This window comes from Oncorhynchus clarkii, chromosome 9 (assembly GCF_045791955.1).
Source record: "Oncorhynchus clarkii lewisi isolate Uvic-CL-2024 chromosome 9, UVic_Ocla_1.0, whole genome shotgun sequence".
Lineage (NCBI taxonomy): Eukaryota > Metazoa > Chordata > Actinopteri > Salmoniformes > Salmonidae > Oncorhynchus > Oncorhynchus clarkii.
Window position 1 is genome coordinate 9,767,977 of NC_092155.1, and position 23,807 is coordinate 9,791,783.

General features: G+C 44.2%; 2 protein-coding genes across 3 annotated transcripts in view; one reads left to right on the forward strand and one right to left on the reverse strand.

The window, feature by feature from the left end:
* Window positions 1-2,245: 2,245 nt before the first annotated feature.
* On the reverse strand, window positions 2,246-15,197 carry LOC139417079 (N-acetylglucosamine kinase). Of its 2 annotated transcripts, XM_071166325.1 has the most exons (10): window positions 15,152-15,197; window positions 14,746-14,830; window positions 13,805-13,903; window positions 9,892-10,033; window positions 9,552-9,662; window positions 9,327-9,439; window positions 7,373-7,460; window positions 5,716-5,813; window positions 3,854-3,932; window positions 2,246-2,803 (listed from the first exon to the last, which is right to left on the reverse strand). In XM_071166325.1, exons 1-10 carry the CDS (start codon window positions 15,178-15,180, stop codon window positions 2,595-2,597), a joined length of 1,053 nt encoding a protein of 350 aa, XP_071022426.1. In that variant the 5' UTR covers window positions 15,181-15,197; the 3' UTR covers window positions 2,246-2,594. The 2 variants fall into 2 exon arrangements, with proteins under 2 accessions (XP_071022426.1, XP_071022427.1); XM_071166326.1 differs by lacking the exon at window positions 13,805-13,903 and having other exon boundaries at window positions 2,248-2,803; window positions 15,152-15,190.
* Window positions 15,198-16,300: 1,103 nt separating this feature from the next.
* LOC139415871 (docking protein 1b) overlaps window positions 16,301-23,807 on the forward strand; it is a 37,151-nt gene continuing 29,644 nt past the window's right edge. Inside the window, exon 1 of the mRNA XM_071164000.1 lies at window positions 16,301-16,736. Coding sequence (XP_071020101.1) covers window positions 16,680-16,736 — 57 coding nt within the window. The 5' untranslated portion in view covers window positions 16,301-16,679. The remainder of the gene's footprint in view (window positions 16,737-23,807) is intronic.

Consider the following 23,807-nt stretch of genomic DNA (forward strand, 5'->3'; position numbering starts at 1 on the left):
TCAGAGTTTTGGTTAAATGCGGAAGACACATTTCGTTTGAAGGCATATCCTTTCCCCTTCCCTTAAATCTATGCCTGACTATAGATGGACTCTTCGCAGTAGTTATCGAGCAGCAGTGATTGTGTTAGGCAAAAGGTGAGTAAGTAAGCCTCGTCCCGAGCCAGAACGACCCATAAGCCAATCCTACCAGGGCAGTGTGTGTTTGAAACTGGGGTGAGGGAAGCGTTCAAAAAAACACAGTGTTGTACACCTGTTTGTCATTGATGTATAGGTGAGCGTTCAGAGTCATACCAGGGCTGTTTGTCATTGATGTATGGGTGAGCGTTCAGAGTCATACCAGGGCTGTTTGTAGCTTGATGCTCTTCTCTGCTGGACTGAAGCTGGGGGAGTGGTTGGTAGAGACACACACACGTGTCTGTTTTACTATACTTGGGGGGACCCATAACATTTAAAATCCTATTTTCCCTAATTGTAATCCTGACCTTTAAGTCTAAAATAGCCTTTTTCCTTGTGGGGACTAGTGAAATGTTTGTTTTAACATAGTCAAACCACACACACGGGTCAAGTGCAAGGTGGACTTATGGTCTAGATTGGTCTCGTTAATAGTGTCAGTTGTGTTAGATAATTAGGTCTAGGTTGGTCTAGTTAATAGTGTCAGTTGTGTTAGATAATTAGGTCTAGGTTGGTCAGTGGTCGCCCCCCAGTGGTCAGACTAAGATAAGACAGAAATATGGGAGGAGCCGTCCTTTCTCGTTTGAAAGTTAGGCTGGTAGCGCCCCACGCAGAGATGCAAAACACAATTTGTACAGCAGAGAGGTTGTCTTTGAGTCACCAGTATAGACCCATCCATTAAAGTATTGTCAGGTCTGGTGTACTTACATCTGTGACTGTGTGTGTACCTACCACAGGAGGTTGGCTGGCACCTTAATTGGGGTAGGACAGGCTCATGGTAACGGCTGGAGCGGAATTCATATCAAACACATGGTTTCGCTACGTTCCAGCCGTTACCATGAGCCTGTCCTCCCCTCAGCAGCCTGTTGGTGGTCTTATAGCAGAACCTCCTAAACATGGCCCAGAGTCACTGTCAATCTACAGACCGGAGACGCAGGAACACTGTCATTCAGATGGTGACAGGAGTGCTATTCGTGATTCTCTGTGAAGTGCTGGTCTGGGGGTATCAGTTAGTTAGCTGTCGTTCCACCCCTTGCCACTCATGTCTTGCTAAACATCAACACAATCTTTGGCATATGACACGGAGTACAAGGAGAGGAGTGTCAGCTAAGTAGGCGGGTACCCGGGTGACTAAAGCGCTACACATTTCCAACTAAAGCCGACCCAACCGCCCAATGCAACGGTTGTTTAAAGAATCAGCCTTGTGTGTAGCCTCCAGTTGGTCACCATAGTTACTTTAAGTCCCCGACATGCAGAATCCGCCGTGGACCAGTGTTGGGGGAAACGACCCACCGCATCAATAGTTAGCTGAGGATGATGGATAGATTTGTAGAAGTCTTATCACTCAGACACACGCCACTTCAAAGCTCATCCCACTCATGTTGGGTGGGGTGATGAGTTTGCAGTGCACCTGTAGAGGCTCAATTAAGACAGTCCTGTAGGTCTGAAGGGGGGGGGGGGGGGGGGGGGGGGGGAATTAAGTGATCAACTGTTTGATGGATTAAGTGTTCAACTGTTTCTCAATGTCTTCCTCTCACTCTGTTGTTCATAGACAGTGGAGACAAAAGACTCTTACGTGACACATCAGGGCTCAATGTCATGGCACTGTCATTCCTTTCAACGGTGTATATAAGAGTACAGGCAAATCTGTCGTATGTGAACAGCGCAATAGCTGAACCATTGACTTAAACTAGTTTGGTGGTATTGAATTAGGTAGGCCTGATTTTACCTTCTGGCTTGTCATAATACTCATCTGGTTTTTACAGTCTCACATTCAATCTATCACTTTACCAGTGTGAGAAAGCAGCCAGTGTGAACTTCTACAGGAGAATGTCCCTCTACACTCTCTGGATTAGAAATGGAATGTTAGAACTATGATGTCACACTGGTTAGAACTCGCTCTCTGCTGTGTCCTTTGGAATAGAATGTTGTGACTCAGAATGTCATATCACAACAATCCATAACCATGATGTCACCATGGCCGGGCTGTTCTGACCAATCCAAGCCATGGTAATTATGTAGCCTTGTCAGCAAGTGAGAGAAGAATCGGTAAAAATAACAGACAGCGACCGAATGCTTTCACAAATGTTTACTACAAAACGTTGTGTATATTTCATAATTGCATTACAGTTATTAGAAAACATACCTCAGACTATATTCTCTTAATATGATTAAACATAAATCTTTCCTGCTGATATATTTAGATTCACAGTACAATTGATGGACAGTTGCGGTGTGCTTGATAGCTAAAGACCTCCCTCTTGTGGAGAGTTATTAGAAGTACAAGAAACCAGAGCTAATCAAATCAAGGCCATATTATTGGTCAAATAAATCCCAAGCACTTAATTGTTGCCCTACTTATAGCTGTGTCCTGATTGGTCAAGCTTGTGAGGCTTAGTTTGAATTGGTTCAGAGGCGATTCCTCATTGACTGCTTTGAAAGGAGTGTTTGTAGAAGACTTGTGCGTTGTCGGCGTAGTTGAGTGTTACCGTGGCGCCCGCGCTCTTCGCGCCGAGAACCGCGCCGCCTAGCGCCGACCCCGATGACTGCCTCAGGGTCAGCAGGTTGTAACCGTAGAAATTACCCTTGAAGGCAGGCGTGGACTCCAACTCCGCCAGGACCTCTGTGAAACCTGCCAACGAGACAGTTAGAGCTTAGCTGAACCCAAGTATTTATATATACACTAGATGACTGACAGGGGGCGCTGTTTGGAAGCCATTGCTCCATCTTGGTACTCTCCCACATTTAAATAAATATTATAGAAGCGATAGAAATGCATGTATTAATGTCTACATTTGTTCTATTAAACACTTTAATGCATAATGTTAAAGTATATTATGTGAGCTAAACAAATTAAAACACACTACATGACCAAACGTATGTGGACACCTGCTTGGGGGAACATCTCATTCCAAAATCATGGGCATTAATATGGAGTTGGTCCCCCCCTTTGCTGCTATAACAGCCTCCACTCCTCTGGGAAGGCTTTCCACTAGATGTTGGAACATTGATGCAGGGACTTGCATCCATTCAGCCACAAGAGCATTAGTGAGGTCGGGCGATTAGGCCTGGCTCATTGTCACGCTGAAGCAGGAAAGGGCCTTCCCTAAACTGTTGCCACAAAGTTGGAACCACAGAATGATCTAGAATGTCACTGTATGCTGTAGTGTTAAGATCTCCCTTCACTGGAACTAAGGGACCCGAACCATGGAAAAACAGCCCCAGAGCATTATTCCTCCTCCACCAAACTTTACAGTTAGCACTATGCATTTGGGGAGGTAGCGTTTCTCCTGGCATCCGCCAAACCCAAATTAGTCAGTCGGACTGCCAGATTGTAAAGTGTGATGTATCATGACAGAGAACGCGTTTCCTCTGCTCCAGAGTCCAATGGAGGCGCGTTTTACACCACTCCAGCCGACTCTTGGCGTTGCGCATGGGGATCTTAGTGTCATTTTGACAACAAGTGTGGACTGTTGGCTTGAAAAAGCTAATCTTTATATTGACCTGGGAAATCCTTAGCCTGGTCCCAGATCTATTTGTGCCATCATCCCATTCTAAACATGTTTAACAAGGAGTGGGATGTTAGCACAAACAGACTAGTACCCAGGCTAGGAAATCCTGCCATAAGAGGACATTTTGACAACAGACTGGACTGATCCAACAACAGTCAGTTATAACCCACCTGGTTTCAGCAGCTCCCAGCTCTTCCACACTGATCCAACACACAAGATGGGTAGACACTGTTCACCTGTCAACAGAGCCTGATGTAGAGAGACAGAGACAGGGAGATAAGGGGGGTACAATATCAGTGTAATCTGTTGAACCTTATATATGACATCATAGAAAAGGGTGAAAGTACAGTGCATTCTGAAAGTATTCAGACCCTTTGACCTTTTCCACATTTTGTTATGTTATAGCCTTATTCTAAAATGGATTAAAACAAATTCCCATCAATCTACACACAATACCCCATAATGACATCACAATACGCCATAATGACATCACAATACGCCATAATGACATCACAATACCCCATAATGACATCACAACACCCCATAACGACATCACAATACCCCATAACGACATCACAATACCCCATAATGACAAAGCAAAAACAGGTTTTTAGAAATGTTTGCACATTTATTAAAAAATAAACTGAAACCTTATCCAGACCCTTTGCTATGAGACTTAAAATTGAGCTCAGGTGCTTCCTGTTTCCATTGATCATCCTTGAGATGTTTCTACAACTTGGAGTCCACCTGTGGTAAATTCAATTGATTGGACATGATTTGGAAAGGCACACACCTGTCTGTATAAGGTCCCACAGTTGACAGTGCATGTCAGAGCAAAAACCAAGCCATGAGGTTGAAGGAATTGTCTGTAGAGCTCAGAGACAGGATTGTGTCGAAGCACAGATCTGGGGAAGGGTACCAAAACATGTCTGCAGCATTGAAGGTCCCCAAGAACACAGTGGCCTCCATCATTCTTAAATGGAAGAAGTTTGGAACCACCAAGACGACTTATATTTGGCCGAACGGACAAACTGAGCAATCGGGGGAGAAGGGCCTTGGTCAGGGAGGTGACCAAGAACCTGATGGTTAATCTGACAGAGCTCTAGAGTTCCGCTGTGGAGATGGGAGAACCTTCCAGAAGGACAACCATCTGTGCAGCACTCCACCAATCAGGCCTTTATGGTAGAGTGGCCAGACGGAAGCCACTCCTCAGTAAAAGGCATGTGACAGCCCGCTTGGAGTTTGTCAAAAAGCACCTAAAGACTCTCAGACCATGAGAAACAAGGTTCTCTGGATTTAACTCTTTGGCCTGAATGCCAAGCTTCATGTCTGAAGGAAACCTGGCACCATCCCTACAGTGAAGCATGGTGTTGACAGCATCATGCTGTGGGGTGGCTTTTCAGTGGCAGGGACTGGGAGACTAGTCAGGTTTGAGGGAAAGATAAACGGAGCAAAGTACAGAGATCCTTGATGAAAACCTGCTCCAGAGTGCTCAGGACCTCAGACTGGGGCAAAGGTTCACCTTCCAACAGGACAACGACCCTAAGCACACAGTCAAGACAACACAGGAGTGGCTTCAGGACAAGTCTCTTAATGTCATTGAGTGGCCCAGCCAGAGCCCGGACTTGAACCCGATTGAACATCTCTGGAGAGACCTGAAAATAGCTGTGCAGCGACGCTCCCCATCCAACCTGACAGAGCTTGAGAGGATCTGCTGAGAAGAATGGGAGAAACTCCCCAAATACAGGTGTGCCAAGCTTGTAGCGTCATACCCAAGAAGACTCAAGACTGTAATCGCTGCTTCAACAAAGTAAAGGGTCTGAATACTTATGAAATTGTATTTCAGTTTTTAATTTCTATACATTTGCAAAAAAAATCCTAAAACCTGTTTTTGCTTTGTCATTATGGGGTATTGTGTGTAGATTGATGGAAAAACAAAATTGAATCAATTTTAGAATAAGGCTGTAACGTAACAAAATGTGTAAAAAAGTCAAATTTTGCACTGTATGTGGGTAAAATGTGTGTGTCTCACCTGTTGTGCTTTAGGTAGTACGGCCACTATGTGTTGGGCCAGGACCCTGCCTGCCAGGGTGAACAGATACTGACACAGAGCATCACCAGCTTTAGCCCCTGTAACTCACAATAGTACACATTTATAGATCAATAAAAAATATCGTATGAGGTTGATTAAAACCATGCAACACACGAGTCCTGTCCCAACACACGAGTCCAGTCCCAACACACGAGTCCAGTCCCAACACACGAGTCCAGTCCCAACACACGAGTCCAGTCCCAACACACGAGTCCAGTCCCAACACACGAGTCCAGTCCCAACACACGAGTCCTGTCCCAACACACGAGTCCTGTCCCAACACACGAGTCCAGTCCCAACACACGAGTCCAGTCCCAACACACGAGTCCTGTCCCAACACACGAGTCCAGTCCCAACACACGAGTCCAGTCCCAACACACGAGTCCTGTCCCAACACACGAGTCCTGTCCCAACACACGAGTCCAGTCCCAACACACGAGTCCAGTCCCAACACACGAGTCCAGTCCCAACACACGAGTCCAGTCCCAACACACGAGTCCAGTCCCAACACACGAGTCCTGTCCCAACACACGAGTCCAGTCCCAACACACGAGTCCAGTCCCAACACACGAGTCCAGTCCCAACACACGAGTCCAGTCCCAACACACGAGTCCAGTCCCAACACACGAGTCCAGTCCCAACACACGAGTCCTGTCCCAACACACGAGTCCAGTCCCAACACACGAGTCCAGTCCCAACACACGAGTCCTGTCCCAACACACGAGTCCAGTCCCAACACACGAGTCCAGTCCCAACACACGAGTCCAGTCCCAACACACGAGTCCAGTCCCAACACACGAGTCCAGTCCCAACACACGAGTCCTGTCCCAACACACGAGTCCTGTCCCAACACACGAGTCCTGTCCCAACACACGAGTCCTGTCCCAACACACGAGTCCAGTCCCAACACACGAGTCCAGTCCCAACACACGAGTCCAGTCCCAACACACGAGTCCAGTCCCAACACACGAGTCCTGTCCCAACACACGAGTCCAGTCCCAACACACGAGTCCAGTCCCAACACACGAGTCCAGTCCCAACACACGAGTCCTGTCCCAACACACGAGTCCTGTCCCAACACACGAGTCCAGTCCCAACACACGAGTCCAGTCCCAACACACGAGTCCAGTCCCAACACACGAGTCCAGTCCCAACACACGAGTCCAGTCCCAACACACGAGTCCTGTCCCAACACACGAGTCCAGTCCCAACACACGAGTCCAGTCCCAACACACGAGTCCAGTCCCAACACACGAGTCCAGTCCCAACACACGAGTCCAGTCCCAACACACGAGTCCAGTCCCAACACACGAGTCCAGTCCCAACACACGAGTCCTGTCCCAACACACGAGTCCAGTCCCAACACACGAGTCCAGTCCCAACACACGAGTCCAGTCCCAACACACGAGTCCAGTCCCAACACACGAGTCCAGTCCCAACACACGAGTCCAGTCCCAACACACGAGTCCAGTCCCAACACACAAGTCCAGTCCCAACACACGAGTCCAGTCCCAACACACGAGTCCTGTCCCAACACACGAGTCCTGTCCCAACGCACTTACGCTGTTGGGAGAGTGAAAATAAGAGGATAACTAACCTTCAGCTATTTTCTGGCAGAGTCCTGCAAAGTGAGATTTCTGGAAGTTTCTATAGAGATGAGGGAGCATCCCCATCAAGTCTGATACCTGTAGGGAGAAAGAGCGTGAAGGGAATGGAGAGGGGGGAGAGAGAGGAGAGGGAAGGAGAGGGAGAGAGGAGAGAGAAAGAGAGGGAGAGAGGAGAGAGAAAGAGGGGAAGGGAGGGAGAGAGAAAGAGGGGAAGGGAGGGAGAGAGAAAGAGGGGAAGGGAGGGAGGGAGAGAGGAAGGGAGAGAGAGAGAGAGAGAGAAGGAGAGAGAGAGAGAGAAGGGGAGGGAGAGAGAGAAGGGGAGGGAGAGAGAGAAGGGGAGGGAGAGAGAGAAGGGGAGGGAGAGAGAGAAGGGGAGGAAGAGAGAGAAGGGGAGAGAGAGAGGGAAGGGGAGGGAGAGAGAGAGAGGGAAGGGGAGGGAGAGAGAGGGGGAAGGAGAGAGAGAGGGAAGGGGAGGGAGAGAGAGGGGGAAGGAGAGAGAGAGAGAGGTTAGATGAACAACTCAAACATAATGTAGATGTAAAATATGTTGTTTACTTGATGAATTAAAAGTGCCAAGCCATTCACACCTGATTAAAATCAGGAAGACTGGCCTGAATGGCTTGGCACTTTTAATGAATCGGGAAAACATAACATAATTCACATGGCTTCCTGTCTTACCTCATCAGCACAGCAGCCATTTATGGGGTAGTATTTATAACGTCACCTCATCAGCATAACGTCATGTCTTTCTTCCTCCTTCACTATTAGCAAGGGGAATGTCCTCCACCTATTAACTTCAGTCTATGAGCATGGCACCCCGCTTGCTGATTAACCTATGAGCTCACTGGTGCAATAATCCGTTTCCTTCCTTTCAACCAATGGGTATGAATCTACATTGTTTCTCCCACTTGCTGTTTCGCAGCAGCAGACTTCCAACGAACTTCCACCACCAAACGACCTTCCACCTCCACACGACCTTCCACCACCACACAACCTCCCGACTCCACACGAACGTCCACCTCCAAACGACCTTCCACCTCCACCACAAAACAGCCTTCCACCCCCACACGACCTTCCACCACCAAACGACCTTCCACCTCCACACGACCTTCCACCTCCACACGACCTTCCACCTCCCCACCATCAAACGACCTTCCACCACCAAACGACCTTCCACCACCACACAACCTCCCGACTCCCCACCACCAAACGACCTTCCACCTCCACACGACCTTCCACCTCCCCACCATCAAACAACCTTCCACCACCAAACGACCTTCCACCTCCCCACCACCACCAAACGACCTTCCACCACCAAACGACCTTCCACCTCCCCACCATCAAACGACCTTCCACCTCCCCACCACCACCAAACAACCTTCCACCTCCCCACCACCACCAAACGACATTCCACCTCCCCTCCCCACCACCAAACGACCTTCCAGCTCCCCTCCCCACCACCAAACGACCTTCCACCTCCCCTCCCCACCACCACCAAACGACCTTCCACCTCCCCACCACCACCAAATGACCTTCCACCTCCCCACCACCACCAAACGACCTTCCACCTCCACCACCACCAAACGACCTTCCACCTCCCCACCAAACGACCTTCCACCTCCCCACCACCAAACGACCTTCCACCTCCCCACCAAACGACCTTCCACCTCCCCACCACCACCAAACGACCTTCCATCTCCCCACCACCACCAAACGACCTTCCACCTCCCCACCACCACCAAACGACCTTCCACCTCCCCACCACCACCAAACGACCTTCCACCTCCACCACCAACTGAAACCCGTCATCGTTTAGGGCAACCAATCAGCAGCACCCGGCCCAAACTATTCAATGAAATCCCATATTGCATTCTGTCTCGGTTGTCATTCAGTTAAGCCTGTACTCGATTTCATTTCCTGTTGTACTTTCGGTTGACCTCTCACCTGGAAGTAATTCTCAATGACCTTCTTGACGTGAGTGACATCATGATGGGGCTTGACCAGGTTGTCTTTGGCATCGAACACCGTCTTCACTGCCAGGTGGGAGATCCAGAACGCTGATGGAGAGAGAAAAGAGAGGGGGGGGGGAATGGAGGAAAAGAGAGGTGATCATAAGAGAAGACAAGTTTATTGGGCTTTGTTTATGTTGATTGTTGTCGTCATGGCTACCTGACCCCTCGTCCCCCATCATATGACCCCAGCCTCCACAGCCGACCTGGCTTCCATCTGGGTTCACCAGCTTACAGTTAGAACCAGTCCCACTGATCAACACTATACCTCCTATATGTAGTGTGAGAGGGGCAGAGAGAGATGGAGGGATGAGTGAAGTCATACTACACAGTTGTAAGATGACAGTGAACATTCCTTTCAACAATTAAGTCGAAGGACACCACACACAGATTTCAAGATCCACTTCTCATACTGGCTATTGATATTAAATCATTCTTTCAAATCCTAATTTATCACTTTCAATTAAAAAAAAGTTATGTTAACAAGATGGTTCCGTTACCCCGGTCGCTGGCTGTTGCCATGGCGCCGATGGCATCGGTGGTGATGTAATAATTGATGCTGAGTTTAGGAAACCTGTTCTTCATCTCACAGATGATCTTCTCAATAGCATCCTTCTGTTCCCCTCCGCTAAGAGACATTCCCTGCGAGAGCGAGATATTACAAGTTATCATACTAGTTAGCCTACTTGGTAAAAAGGGGCAATTACACAGTAACAGATTTGCGCTGGGACTCAGATTCTTCACTTAAAATGTATGCCAAGCAAAAACCATTGATTTCAAATTTTAACAAACCATATAACTCTATGGACAAGGACTACTTTAAACAATTTACACCAAATATTTTACAAAAACACATTTTACTGGAAGAACAGTGCAGATGCAAAATTTGGTAACAGAATTTTGGTAAAATCTCCCTCCGTTTTTTAAAATGAAAACCAGCTGAATTGAGATTCCCAGACGTCTGCAGAAAGAATGGGGCGTCAGCTATGACATCACACCTTGAGTTTTGAAAAACAATCTCTTTTGGTTACTGAACTACAATAAGTGAAGTGGATTAACGCCCTGTAACGGAATTTCATCATGGTTCCCTGATCTGTACTCCACAGGAATACATCATTATGGATATTAATGTCATTCTCTTCATGGTGATGTATCCTAATAGGTACAAAGGTAGAAATATCCAATATCCTCCTTTCCATATTTGGGTATTATTCTACACACTGACTATTATTTTAATGAGCTCCGCCCTCAAACAAGACCAAATATGGTTGGACTGGACCAAATCTGAACCAATCATAGACGTCTATGTTTCACAAGTTTGGACATCAGAGTAGAGCACAGTACAGCAGAGCTCAGTAGAGTACAGCAGAGCTCAGTAGAGTACAGTAGAGCTCAGTAGAGTACAGTAGAGCTCATTAGAGTAGAGTACAGTTCAGTAGAGCTCAGTACAGTTCAGTAGAGCTCAGTAGAGTACAGCAAAGCTCAGTATAGTAGAGCTCAGTACAGTATAGTAGAGCTCAGTACAGCAAAGCTCAGTACAGTTGAGCTCAGTAGAGTACAGTAGAGCTCAGTACAGTAGAGCTCAGTACAGTAGAGCTCAGTAGAGCTCAGTACAGTTGAGCTCAGTACAGAACAGTAGAGCTCAGTACAGTAGAGCTCAGCAGAACTCAGTACATAACAGTAAAGCTCAGTAGAGCTCAGTACAGTAGAGCTCAGTAGAACTCAGTACAGTAGAGCTAAGTAGAGTACAGTAGAGCACAGTAGAGCTCAGTACAGTAGAGCTCAGTACAGTACAGTACAGCAGAGCTCAGTAGAGTACAGTACAGTAGAGCTCAGTAGAGTACAGTACAGTAGAGATCAGTACAGTTCAGTAGAGCTCAGTATAGTACAGCAAAGCTCAGTATAGTAGAGCTCAGTACAGTATAGTAGAGCTCAGTACAGCAAAGCTCAGTACAGTAGAGCTCAGTAGAGTACAGTAGAGCTCAGTAAAGCTCAGTACAGTAGAGCTCAGTACAGTAGAGCTCAGTAGAGCTCAGTACAGTAGAGCTCAGTACAGTAGAGCTCAGTAGAGCTCAGTACAGAACAGTAGAGCTCAGTACAGTAGAGCTAAGTAGAGTACAGTAGAGCACAGTAGAGCTGAGTAGAGCTCAGTATAGTACAGTACAGCAGAGCTCAGTAGAGTACAGTACAGTAGAGCTCAGTACAGTAGAGCACAGCAGAGCTCAGTAGAGTAGAGCTCAGTAGAGTACAGTACTCAATTCTAGTGCCCTACTAAACTATAATCTACTACTCTACTTTACTGTACTGTGCACTACTGTACTGTCCTAACTTGTGAAACATAGTTGGTTCAGATTTGATCTGAATGTCTATCTTTGAGAAAGTGAAAGAAAACCGTTATCACCTGAACAGAACAGCATGCCAGTGGAAGGGGAGGAAAGTATCAGGTGACCTAACTGGGGTCTGTGACTACTGTCATTTCACATTGTAGCCAATTCATTTGCAGAAATTCCGTTACTGATTATAAGGAAATTGAATTACCGATTTGGTAACAGAATTTAGTTTGAATCATTTAGTAATTCATACACAAAAGGTATATCAGTAAAAACACTAAATAATTGGTAGGTCTACTTTTACTTGTTACTTCTGTGTACTTTCATTAATCCTCCCTCCTCATGAGGGAGAGAAATGAGAAAATATCTTAAAGATATCTGGGATTTCAAGGCACAAGGCAATGATTCCTTAATGTTACTACAGGAGGGGAAATGTTCCTTAATGTTACTACAGGAGGGAAATGTTCCTTAATGTTACTACAGGAGGGGAAATGTTCCTTAATGTTACTACAGGAGGGGAAATGTTCCTTAATGTTACTACAGGAGGGAAATGTTCCTTAATGTTACTACAGGAGGGGCAATGTTCCTTAATGTTACTACAGGAGGGGCAATGTTCCTTAATGTTACTACAGAAGGGGAAATGTTCCTTAATGTTACTACAGGAGGGGAAATGTTCCTTAATGTTACTACAGGAGGGGAAATGTTCCTTAATGTTACTACAGGAGGGGAAATGTTACTACAGAAGGGGAAATGTTCCTTAATGTTACTACAGGAGGGGCAATGTTCCTTAATGTTACTACAGGAGGGGAAATGTTCCTTAATGTTACTACAGGAGGGGAAATGTTCCTTAATGTTACTACAGGAGGGAAATGTTCCTTAATGTTACTACAGGAGGGGAAATGTTCCTTAATGTTACTACAGGAGGGGAAATGTTACTACAGAAGGGGAAATGTTCCTTAATGTTACTACAGGAGGGGAAATGTTCCTTAATGTTACTACAGGAGGGGAAATGTTCCTTAATGTTACTACAGGAGGGAAATGTTCCTTAATGTTACTACAGGAGGGGAAATGTTCCTTAATGTTACTACAGGAGGGGAAATGTTCCTTAATGTTACTACAGGAGGGGAAATGTTCCTTAATGTTACTACAGAAGGGGAAATGTTCCTTAATGTTACTACAGGAGGGGAAATGTTCCTTAATGTTACTACAGGAGGGGAAATGTTCCTTAATGTTACTACAGGAGGGGAAATGTTACTACAAAAGGGGAAATGTTCCTTAATGTTACTACAGGAGGGGAAATGTTCCTTAATGTTACTACAGGAGGGGAAATGTTCCTTAATGTTACTACAGGAGGGGAAATGTTCCTTAATGTTACTACAGGAGGGGAAATGTTCCTTAATGTTACTACGGGAGGGGAAATGTTCCTTAATGTTCCTACGGAGGGGTAAATGTTTCTTAAAGTTACAGAAGGGAGAAAAAGTGATCCAACAGCAAATATAGGTGTTGATATTAGCTGTCACGGGTCTTCAACATTATTGTGTTTCCATGCATTTCTAATGCGTTTGATACTTTTTCTGGTAAAAAAAAAAGATCCCTTTTCCATCTGCTTGACAAGAAATCAAAGACTTTGATTTTCCCCAATTTTCAGGTTGAAAAATGTGTATATATATATATATATTCCTTAATTTGTAAAACATATAAACTCTTAGCTTTCATTTGCCCCCAATTTGACATGCTCCTATGAATTGCACGTTGGTGCTCATGGGTCTTTATTTTATTTTATATACACATGGAATTGACCTTAAGCCTTAGTAACGATTAGCCTACACAATACACAACCCAAGAACTACAATTAGCTACACAAAAAAAGGTGATTCTGTGTAGATGCATCGCAAATTATACACTCAATACAAGTGCTCAGGATCGCCATTTTGAGTAGCTAACAGAGCTAGTAAATAGTATATCAAAATCTAATCAAATCTAATTTGATTGGTCACATACACATATTTAGCAGATGTAGCGAAAATGCTTGCATATTAGGCTTTAGATTAGATTTTTGCATTAAAATCATGAATTGATTCACCAGAGAGTGGAGAGGTGTGTCTGGGTCTAGCCCCGCTTCTATTTTGGCTTTCTGGACCATGTCGTTGATGGCCTCGATACACTTGTCAACACCCACCAACTGAAAGACAACAGATACAGTCAACACCCACCAACTGAAAGACAACGGATACAGTCAACACCCACCAACTGAAAGACAACACATACAGTCAACACCCACCAACTGAAAGACAACACATACAGTCAACACCCACCAACTGAAAGACAACACATACAGTCAACACCCACCAACTGAAAGACAACACACACAGTCAACACCCACCAACTGAAAGACAACACATACAGTCAACACCCACCAACTGAAAGACAACACATACAGTCAACACCCACCAACTGAAAGACAACACACACAGTCAACACCCACCAACTGAAAGACAACACATACAGTCAACACCCACCAACTGAAAGACAACACATAGTCATCACTCATGAAACGTTTCATAATGTAGAAGAACCACTCATGACTTATAATAGAAGCTTATAACGTCCTCTTCCTTCACACTTCTATGCACAGATCTAAGACCAGCTTACCATCTCTAAATCCTGACCTTAACTATTAGGAGGGAAAACACAAAGCTGACTTCAGATCAGCACTTACAAGTGGTTGGACTGAAATAGATGCCGATTATGTTTTTAATTTAGATGCCGGATAGTATTTCTAAGCCAATAATCTACAAGGGGGGCAGGAACTCAAGCAGTAGAACATTTGAGGTGCCGGAACTCATTTCCTGTACATTGGAATCTACTCGCTGTCATAATAAAAGTGTACTGTCAGTTCTGTGATCTCATTCAGTGGTTGGTTGAGGTGCTTTGGCTGATCTGTGGTCAGCTTTACTTTAACCACCTAACGGTTAACATCAGGCTATGGAATATGGTAAACTGATCCTAGATCTGTGATCTCACCCAGTGGTTGGTTGAGGGGCCGTCTGTCTCTGCAAGGATTTTCCCATTCTCAGAGACCAATACCGCCTTGGAGTGGGTCCCACCACTGTTACAATAGATGACACGCACAGACAGGCCGACAGGAGCGCCGCGCACACACAAATCAAATGAATAGGAAGCTTTTCCTTAAGAATATGGATATTGTCACAAAGGAATGTTTAATTTTAACTGACTAAACTCCACCCCTTGGTGAAAGGAAGTGTCTGATGAATCGTTGGTGTAGAGTTTAGTCAGACAGGTTTATGTTCTATGTGACAATCAAACAACAGCACAGCCTTTTGCCCTAATCAGTTCTGCGCTATATCTGCCTGATAACACGTTTTCATTCAAATTATTACCGGATAAAAATGGTTTATTAGAGACTCACCCTTCAACACCACCGAACACTGCAGCCATTACTTCTCTCTTTTTCCTGTTTCGATCATGTGACACGTCACTTCAGTTTCTGATCCAATCAGATCACATTATACAGTTTAGACTTTGACATTTTTTTAAATAACTTTTATATAATCAGTTTTATTGTGGGAGGATCTTATGATGTCCATACCTTGTAAATAATTACATTCAACGCCCAGTTTCACTCAGGAGCTATTCTGGTATCTACTCTGAGGCTCAGTGTCGCAGTATTGCCAAATAACCAGCAGGGGGCGGAATTACACAAGTTGAAATTGAAAGGATACATGTTTCCCATGCCAATGAAGAATGGGGAGGGGAGGGGGGGGCAAATGGTATTTTAGGCTTAGGGGTTAGATTTGGGAAAATAGGATTTTGAATGGAAATCAATTTTAGGTTCCCACAAGAATAGTACAAAATATTCTGTGTATTTGTGTGTGTGTGTGTGAGAGAGAGAGAGAGCGAGCGAGCGAGTTATAAAGATTGCGTGGCTGTTATTTTGGTGATAAAGATCTTGGGGACAAGGTGTGTTGAGTCAGCCAGAGAGGTCAAGTAGAGATATTATGTAATTTCACAAAGAATACAAACACACATAATTCCTGTGTGACATCTTTGCAAAAGGCATTGTCTATAGGTCGAGCAAACCTGGGCACAACCAAGTGTTCAACACATGAAGGATCAATGCCGGTCTATTATTTGGATTCCAATGAATTATATAAATGGACTGAATTCAAATGCAGTATGCACAAAATGTTGCAATTCTATTTTTTTATTTTGAAAGAATGCCCGTTATGAACCTGTCCATTCTCATTGTAATTATTCTGAAGAAGGCTATTGAAAGTTGAAACGTCAATCTTTAAAACGTATCTAATAAAACGACCTATTTTTCATGGTGAGCGAGGATTGCGCCTTTTCTTGTCCAATGATGTCTACACAGGTTAGGTTGCACCTCTACTCACGTCGGTTAAGCACATTCTACTTCTTTCCGAAATAATTCATTAACAAATAAACATAAGTCAAAGGTGTGTGTGGCACTGCGAGCCAGCTGTTGAACTATGCAGCTCTGCTGTTGTCCTCATGCTGTCAGACTGAGTGCAAAACGAGGAGGTGGGAGGAGAAGAGAGAGGAACAGAGGAGAGAGCGGTGCAGTGCACTCATCATGCACACCAGACTGCGCGGACACACGGCACGCGGGGGCACAAGGAGGAAGAGGGAGCGGCGGGTGGCGACAAGCGACAGACAATAACATTACCGTCAGGTTTTCAGGACGTTAGATAACAACTTTTTCAAGACTAGAGGGTACTTTTCCCCTCGTTTTAAACATGTATTAAGTGTATTAAAATACTTTAAATGCCTCGGAATGTTGAGAAAAGCGCGTTGTTTGCGGAAGTAAGTAAACTTGAGTTGAAGGAAGTTCAGACAGAGAAGGAAAAGTAACCGAAAAGTGGTGTCACATTCGAGAGTATTCCTAGTTCTTGGGACGGGGGGTCCGAACTTTGGAGATGGATACCCACGTAAAAGAGGGACAACTTTACGTTCAACATCAGAAGTTTGGCAAGGTAAGACAATAAAATATTTTAAAGCTACGTAATTCTAACTTGTCATAGCCCACTAAAAAAGTGTTTTCAAGTTGAAGAGGAAAAATACAGAATGGCCCTATCCGGTTGTTAACCGTCGCGGACTGGACTTGGGACCGTTCTTCTACGTCATAGAGCACACATTGATCCAATTAAAGTAAGCTATTGTATCCAGTTAAGTTCAGACGCCGGGCCCGACCATCCCGCAAACCACTGTAGCCTAATTTACATCCCATGTCAAAGATTTAGTTTTGATATTATGCAAAATCGTATTGCCGAACGAGTTCCACAACAAGAGGAAGTAGAGAAGGGACCAGTTTAGCTCTCTATTGCAACTCAGCATCAATGTTTGGACATGATAGTGCCCTATAGCCATCAACTCATTTCAACTGTTTGCTGACGGATAGGTCTAGGTTTAGAGCAGTCTAAACCTGAATGTATAGTAGTACTGTCAGTGTTTATTCAGTCTGTTTCAGCTTCAATATTGGAGTAGTTGTTTTTTCTCTGCAGTGTCAGCTGCAACTTAGTTGGCCTATTACTGTGTGTAATGTGTATGCATGTGCGTTTTTATTAAGAAACCATAAAACAATCTTATCAAGTATTACTAAGTATTTAATAAGAGTCAATAGAGGACATTCATGTTATATCTTTCAGTCTGTATATTGCTACGTTCCCCTATAAGCCCCCGGGCCTGTATTTAACTACCTTGCCCTAAAGCCCCCAGGCCTGTATATAACTACCTTGCCCTATAACACCCAGGCCTGTATATAACTACCTTGCCCTAAAGCCCCCAGGCCTGTATATAACTACCTTGCCCTAGAGCCCCCAGGCCTGTATATAACGGCAGGGTTATTTACAGGCGGCAGGGTAGCCTAGTGGTTAGAGCGTTGGACTAGTAACCGAAAGGTTGCAAGTTCAAATCTCCGAGCTGACAAGGTACAAATCTGTCGTTCTGCCCCTGAACAGGCAGTTAACCCACGCTACACTCTTAACTGACTTGCCTAGTTAAATAAAGGTAATAAAAATACCTTGCCCTAGAGCACCCAGGCTGAACATTAATAGTAACACACGGTCACTAGTCACTGGTCTGTAAGAGGCCTCTTTGTACTCTTTCTCTCGCTCTCTGTCTCTCTGTTTCTCTCTCAATTCAATTCAAGGGGTTTTATTGTCATGGGAAACATATGTTTATATTGCCAAAGCAAGTGAAATAGATAAACAAAAGTGAAATAAACAATACAAGTGAACAGTAAACATTACACTCACACAAGTTCTAAAATAATAAAGACATTTCAAATGTTATATTATGTATATATACAGTGTTGTAACAATTTGTAAATAGTTAGAGTACAAAGGGGAAAATACATGTATTTACAATGGTGTTTGTACTTCACTGGTTCCCCTTTTCTTGTGACAACAGGTCACACATCTTGCTGCTGTGATGGCACACTGTGGAATTTCACCCAGTAGATATGGGAGTTTATCAACATTGGATTTGTTTTCAAAATCGTTGTGGGTCTGTGTAATCTGAGGGAAATATGTGTCTCTAATATGGTCATACATTTGGCAGGAGGTTAGGAAGTGCAGCTCAGTTTCCACCTCATTTTGTTGGCAGTGAGCACATAGCCTGTCTTCTCTCGAGAGCCAGGTCTGCCTACGGTGGCCTTTCTCAATTGCAAGGCTATGCTCACTGAGTCTGTACATGGTCAAAGGTTTCTCTGTATCTCTCTCTTTCTGGTGGGTCCATCAGTGTACCATGGTCTATTATTATATGTGGTTATGACTGATGGTGTCAGATGGCGGCAGACGGTGTCAGGTGGCGGTATATGTGTTAAATGGTGTCAGATGGTGGTAGACAGTGTCAGACGGTGTCAGATGGTGGTAGACAGTGTCAGACGGTGTTAGATGTGTCAGACGGTGTTAGATGTGTCAGACGGTGTTAGATGTGTCAGACGGTGTTAGATGTGTCAGACGGTGTTAGATGTGTCAGACGGTGTTACATGGTGTCAGATGGTGTTAGACAGGTCAGACAGTGTCAGATGGTGTTAAATGATTGTAGATGGTGGTAGAAGTGTCAGACAGTGTCAGACGGTGTCAGATGGTGGTAGAAGTGTCAGAGAGTGTCAGACGGTGTTAAATGGTGTCAGATGGTGGTAGACGTGTCAGACGGTGTCAGATGGTGTTAGACAGTGTCAGATGGTGTTAGACGTGTCAGACAGTGTTAGACGGTGTTACATGGTATCAGATGGTGTTAGACAGGTCAGACAGTGTCAGATGGTGGTAGAAGTGTCAGACAGTGTCAGATGGTGTTAAATTATGTCAGATGGTGGTAGACCGTGTCAGATGGTGGTAGATTTTAAACAGGGAGGATTGTGTAAGCATCCGTTCCGTTGGTGAGAACACACACTTTGATACAACCATGTCTTGAGGTTGGAAAATGTGACACAACTGTGTACTACTAATAAGTCTGAAGGTTTCATAAGTACATTTATAGCAGGGCACTGCTCAATTCCCGTTTCTGAAATCATACAGAGACACCTACTATAGATCTTAACTTCATTTGAATTATTATTGTGTTTTTGTCTTGTCAGCTAGGCATCTATGCATGTATGATTGTTGAAACTTCATTACTAATGCAGTCAGAGGAGGATGCTATAAGCTTTGACTTTCTGATAAGCAAAAGGAGGTTTGGGCTCATTTTAATGTCTCCAATGGAATAAATGGAACGGTATCAAACGGGGCCTCCCGAGTGGCACAGCGGTCTACGGCACAGCGGTCTACGGCGTTGAGGTGCTTGAGGCGTCACTTCGATCCCAGGCTGTGACCGGGGAGACCCATGAGGCGGCGCACAATTGGCCCAGCATCGTCCGGGTTAGGAGAGGGTTTGGCCGGCCGGGATGTCCTTGTCCCATCGTGCTCTAGGGACTCCTTGTGGCGGGCCAGGCGCCTGCATGCTGTTTTCGGTTGCCAGTTGTACGGTGTTTCCTCTAACACATTGGTGGAAACAGTGAGCAGTGTGCTAAGCAGTTCGTACGGGAATATCATGAAATTGGGGAGATATTAAACTGATGAAACATGGAAACCAGATGTTTGACTCTGTTCCATTTGTACCTTTCCAGACATTACAATGAGCCCGTCCTCCAATAGCTCCTCCCACCAGCCTCCACACACACTGAGAGACAGGCAGCTGCTTGTCTACACCCTGCAGCAGCAGACTCTAGACAGTGTGGTGGATGGATGGAGGATATGTTGTGTTATTAAGGGCCTGGAGGGTGTAGAAATCAGAGAAGCTATTACAGTATAAATACAATACAACTTTATTAATCCCTGAGGGGTTGACATTAATACAATACAACTGTATTAATCCCTGAGGGGCTGACATTAATACAATACAACTTTATTAATCCCTGAGGGGCTGACATTAATACAATATAACTTTATTAATCCCTGAGGGGCTGACATTAATACAATACAACTGTATTAATCCCTGAGGGGCTGACATTAATACAATACAACTTTATTAATCCCTGAAGGGCTGACATTAATACAATACAACTGTATTAATCCCTGAGGGGTTGACATTAATACAATATAACTTTATTAATCCCTGAAGGGCTGACATTAATACAATACAACTTTATTAATCCAGAGGGGCTGACATTAATACAATACAACTTTATTAATCCCTGAAGGGCTGACATTAATACAATACAACTGTATTAATCCCTGAGGGGTTGACATTAATACAATACAACTTTATTAATCCCAGAGGGGCTGACATTAATACAATATAACTTTATTAATCCCTGAGGGGCTGACATTAATACAATACAACTTTATTAATTCCTGAAGGGCTGACATTAAGACAATACAACTGTGTTAATCCCTGAGGGGCTGACATTAATACAATACAACTTTATTAATTCCTGAAGGGCTGACATTAATACAATATAACTTTATTAATCCCGAGGGGCTGACATTAATACAATATAACTTTATTAATCCCGAGGGGCTGACATTAATACAATACAACTTTATTAATCCAGAGGGGCTGACATTAATACAATACAACTTTATTAATCCCTGAAGGGCTGACATTAATACAATACAACTGTATTAATCCCTGAGGGGTTGACATTAATACAATATAACTTTATTAATCCCTGAAGGGCTGACATGAACACAATATAACTTTATTAATCCCTGAAGGGCTGACATGAATACAAGATAACTTTATTAATCCCTGAGGGGCTGTCAGGGTGCTTCAGACAGCACAAACAGACCGTATAAAAATTAAGGTAAAAGTGCATGGTTCCGTCTAAAGAAACTCAAATTTGAACTAAAAGTTGTTAATTAATGGCTAAGCTATCTCTAGAATAGTCATCCTTGATCCTGGTCCTGTTAACCAGGCAGATGGCCATAGGCCACAAACGAGGCCCTTGCGCCTTTTGAGTGGAACACCTGAGACCGAGCAGGTGGTGTCCAACGGGGAGCAGTTGGAACTGTGGGTTGAGGACCTGCAGTACCCCAGGATGTCACGGGCCTCTCCTCCTGGTCTTAGATCAGGTGTTTATAACGGTCTGGAGGCTGTTCCTCTTCTTGACAGAGAGGCACGTGAACCAGAAACACAGAACGCTCTCGTTGAAAGAACTGTAAAAAGTTAGGGATATTGATTTGTGGAATGAGTTCAGTTTCCCGAGGAAGTGTTATCTCTGGTGGATTTTGTTTAAAAAAAAAAGGGAGTTTAGGAAACGCTGGTGTAGAGGAATAAAAAGAGAGGTGACAGTAAACACCCTTGTATGGTCCTAACACTCTAAGTAGTGCCTAGTATTAGTTGTAGTATTATTTACACACTGCTATGTCACACACACACACACACACACACACACACACACACACACACACACACACACACACACACACACACACTGGGCAGGAGAACTGTTGACACAGTGATTGTGCTTGCACGTTTGGGCTTGTATAACGTTTTGTCAGTTGTGTCTGTCTGTGTGGGTGTCTGTCTGTGTGTAGGTGTCTGTCTGTGTAGGTGTCTGTCTGTGTAGGTGTCTGTCTGTCTGTCTCTGTGTGTGTGTGTGTGTGTGTGTGTGTGTGTGCCCCCTAGTTCATGGAGTTGACTGAGTTGTAATGACTGTGTCTGTACCAGATGGAGAGGCCTAAAATAGTCTCCTGTGAAGAGTTGACTGAGTTACAATGACTCCGTGTCTGAACATGTTGCTACCTGGCAGTGGAAAGCAAGGCGATGCAGAGTAGAACGCCATGTTGTGTTCTCTAACACTGATGAATGTGTGACCTACTCCCTGTTAATCTCTCCTAGTGACCCGAGCGCGTGTGTGTGTGTGAGTGTGTGTGTGTGTGTGTGTTAGTGTGTGTGTGTGTGTGTGTGTGTGTGTTAGTGTGTGTGTGTGTTAGTGTGTGTAATGCTCTAACAACGTTCTCAGTCTATTCATCTGGTCAGACAACACTGTACTGGACTATAACTATAACACTCTACACTATAACTATAACACTCTACACTATAACTATAACACTCTACACTATAACTATAACACTCTACACTATAACTATAACTATAACACCCTACACTATAACTATAACACTCTACACTATAACTATAACACTATAACTATAACACCCTCCACTCTACACTATAACTATAACACCCTCCACTCTACACTATAACTATAACACCCTACACTCTACACTATAACACCCTCCACTCTACACTATAACACCCTACACTCTACACTATAACACCCTCCACTCTACACTATAACTATAACACCCTCCACTCTACACTATAACACCCTCCACTCTACACTATAACACCCTACACTCTACACTATAACACCCTACACTCTACACTATAACTATAACACCCTACACTCTACACTATAACACCCTCCACTCTACACTATAACTATAACACCCTCCACTCTACACTATAACACCCTCCACTCTACACTATAACACCCTACACTCTACACTATAACACCCTACACTCTACACTATAACTATAACACCCTACACTCTACACTATAACACCCTACACTCTACACTATAACTATAACACCCTACACTCTACACTATAACTATAACACCCTACACTCTACACTATAACTATAACACCCTACACTCTACACTATAACACCCTCCACTCTACACTATAACACCCTACACTCTACACTATAACACCCTACACTCTACACTATAACACCCTCCACTCTACACTATAACACCCTCCACTCTACACTATAACACCCTACACTCTACACTATAACTATAACACCCTACACTCTACACTATAACTATAACACTATAACACCCTACACTCTACACTATAACTATAACACCCTACACTCTACACTATAACACCCTACACTCTACACTATAACACCCTCCACTCTACACTATAACAGTGTGTGTGTGTGTGTGTGTTAGTGTGTGTGTGTGTGTGTGTGTGTGTGTGTGTTAGTGTGTGTGTGTGTTAGTGTGTGTAATGCTCTAACAACGTTCTCAGTCTATTCATCTGGTCAGACAACACTGTACTGGACTATAACTATAACACTCTACACTATAACTATAATACCCTACACTATTACTATAACACCCTACACTATAACTATAACACTCTACACTATAACTATAACTATAACACCCTACACTATAACTATAACTATAACACTCTACACTATAACTATAACACTATAACTATAACACCCTCCACTCTACACTATAACTATAACACCCTCCACTCTACACTATAACTATAACACCCTACACTCTACACTATAACACCCTCCACTCTACACTATAACACCCTACACTCTACACTATAACACCCTCCACTCTACACTATAACTATAACACCCTCCACTCTACACTATAACACCCTCCACTCTACACTATAACACCCTACACTCTACACTATAACACCCTACACTCTACACTATAACTATAACACCCTACACTCTACACTATAACACCCTACACTCTACACTATAACTATAACACCCTACACTCTACACTATAACTATA

Coding starts and splice junctions, on each gene's coding strand:
- LOC139417079 (XM_071166325.1), bottom strand. CDS start 15,180: ATGGCTGCAGTGTTCGGTGGTGTTGAAGG. Junction 13,904..14,745: donor GCCCCTCAACCAACCACTGG/GTGAGATCACAG, acceptor GTTGTCTTTCAG/TTGGTGGGTGTTGACAAGTG. Junction 9,440..9,551: donor GATGGGGGACGAGGGGTCAG/GTAGCCATGACG, acceptor TCTCTCCATCAG/CGTTCTGGATCTCCCACCTG.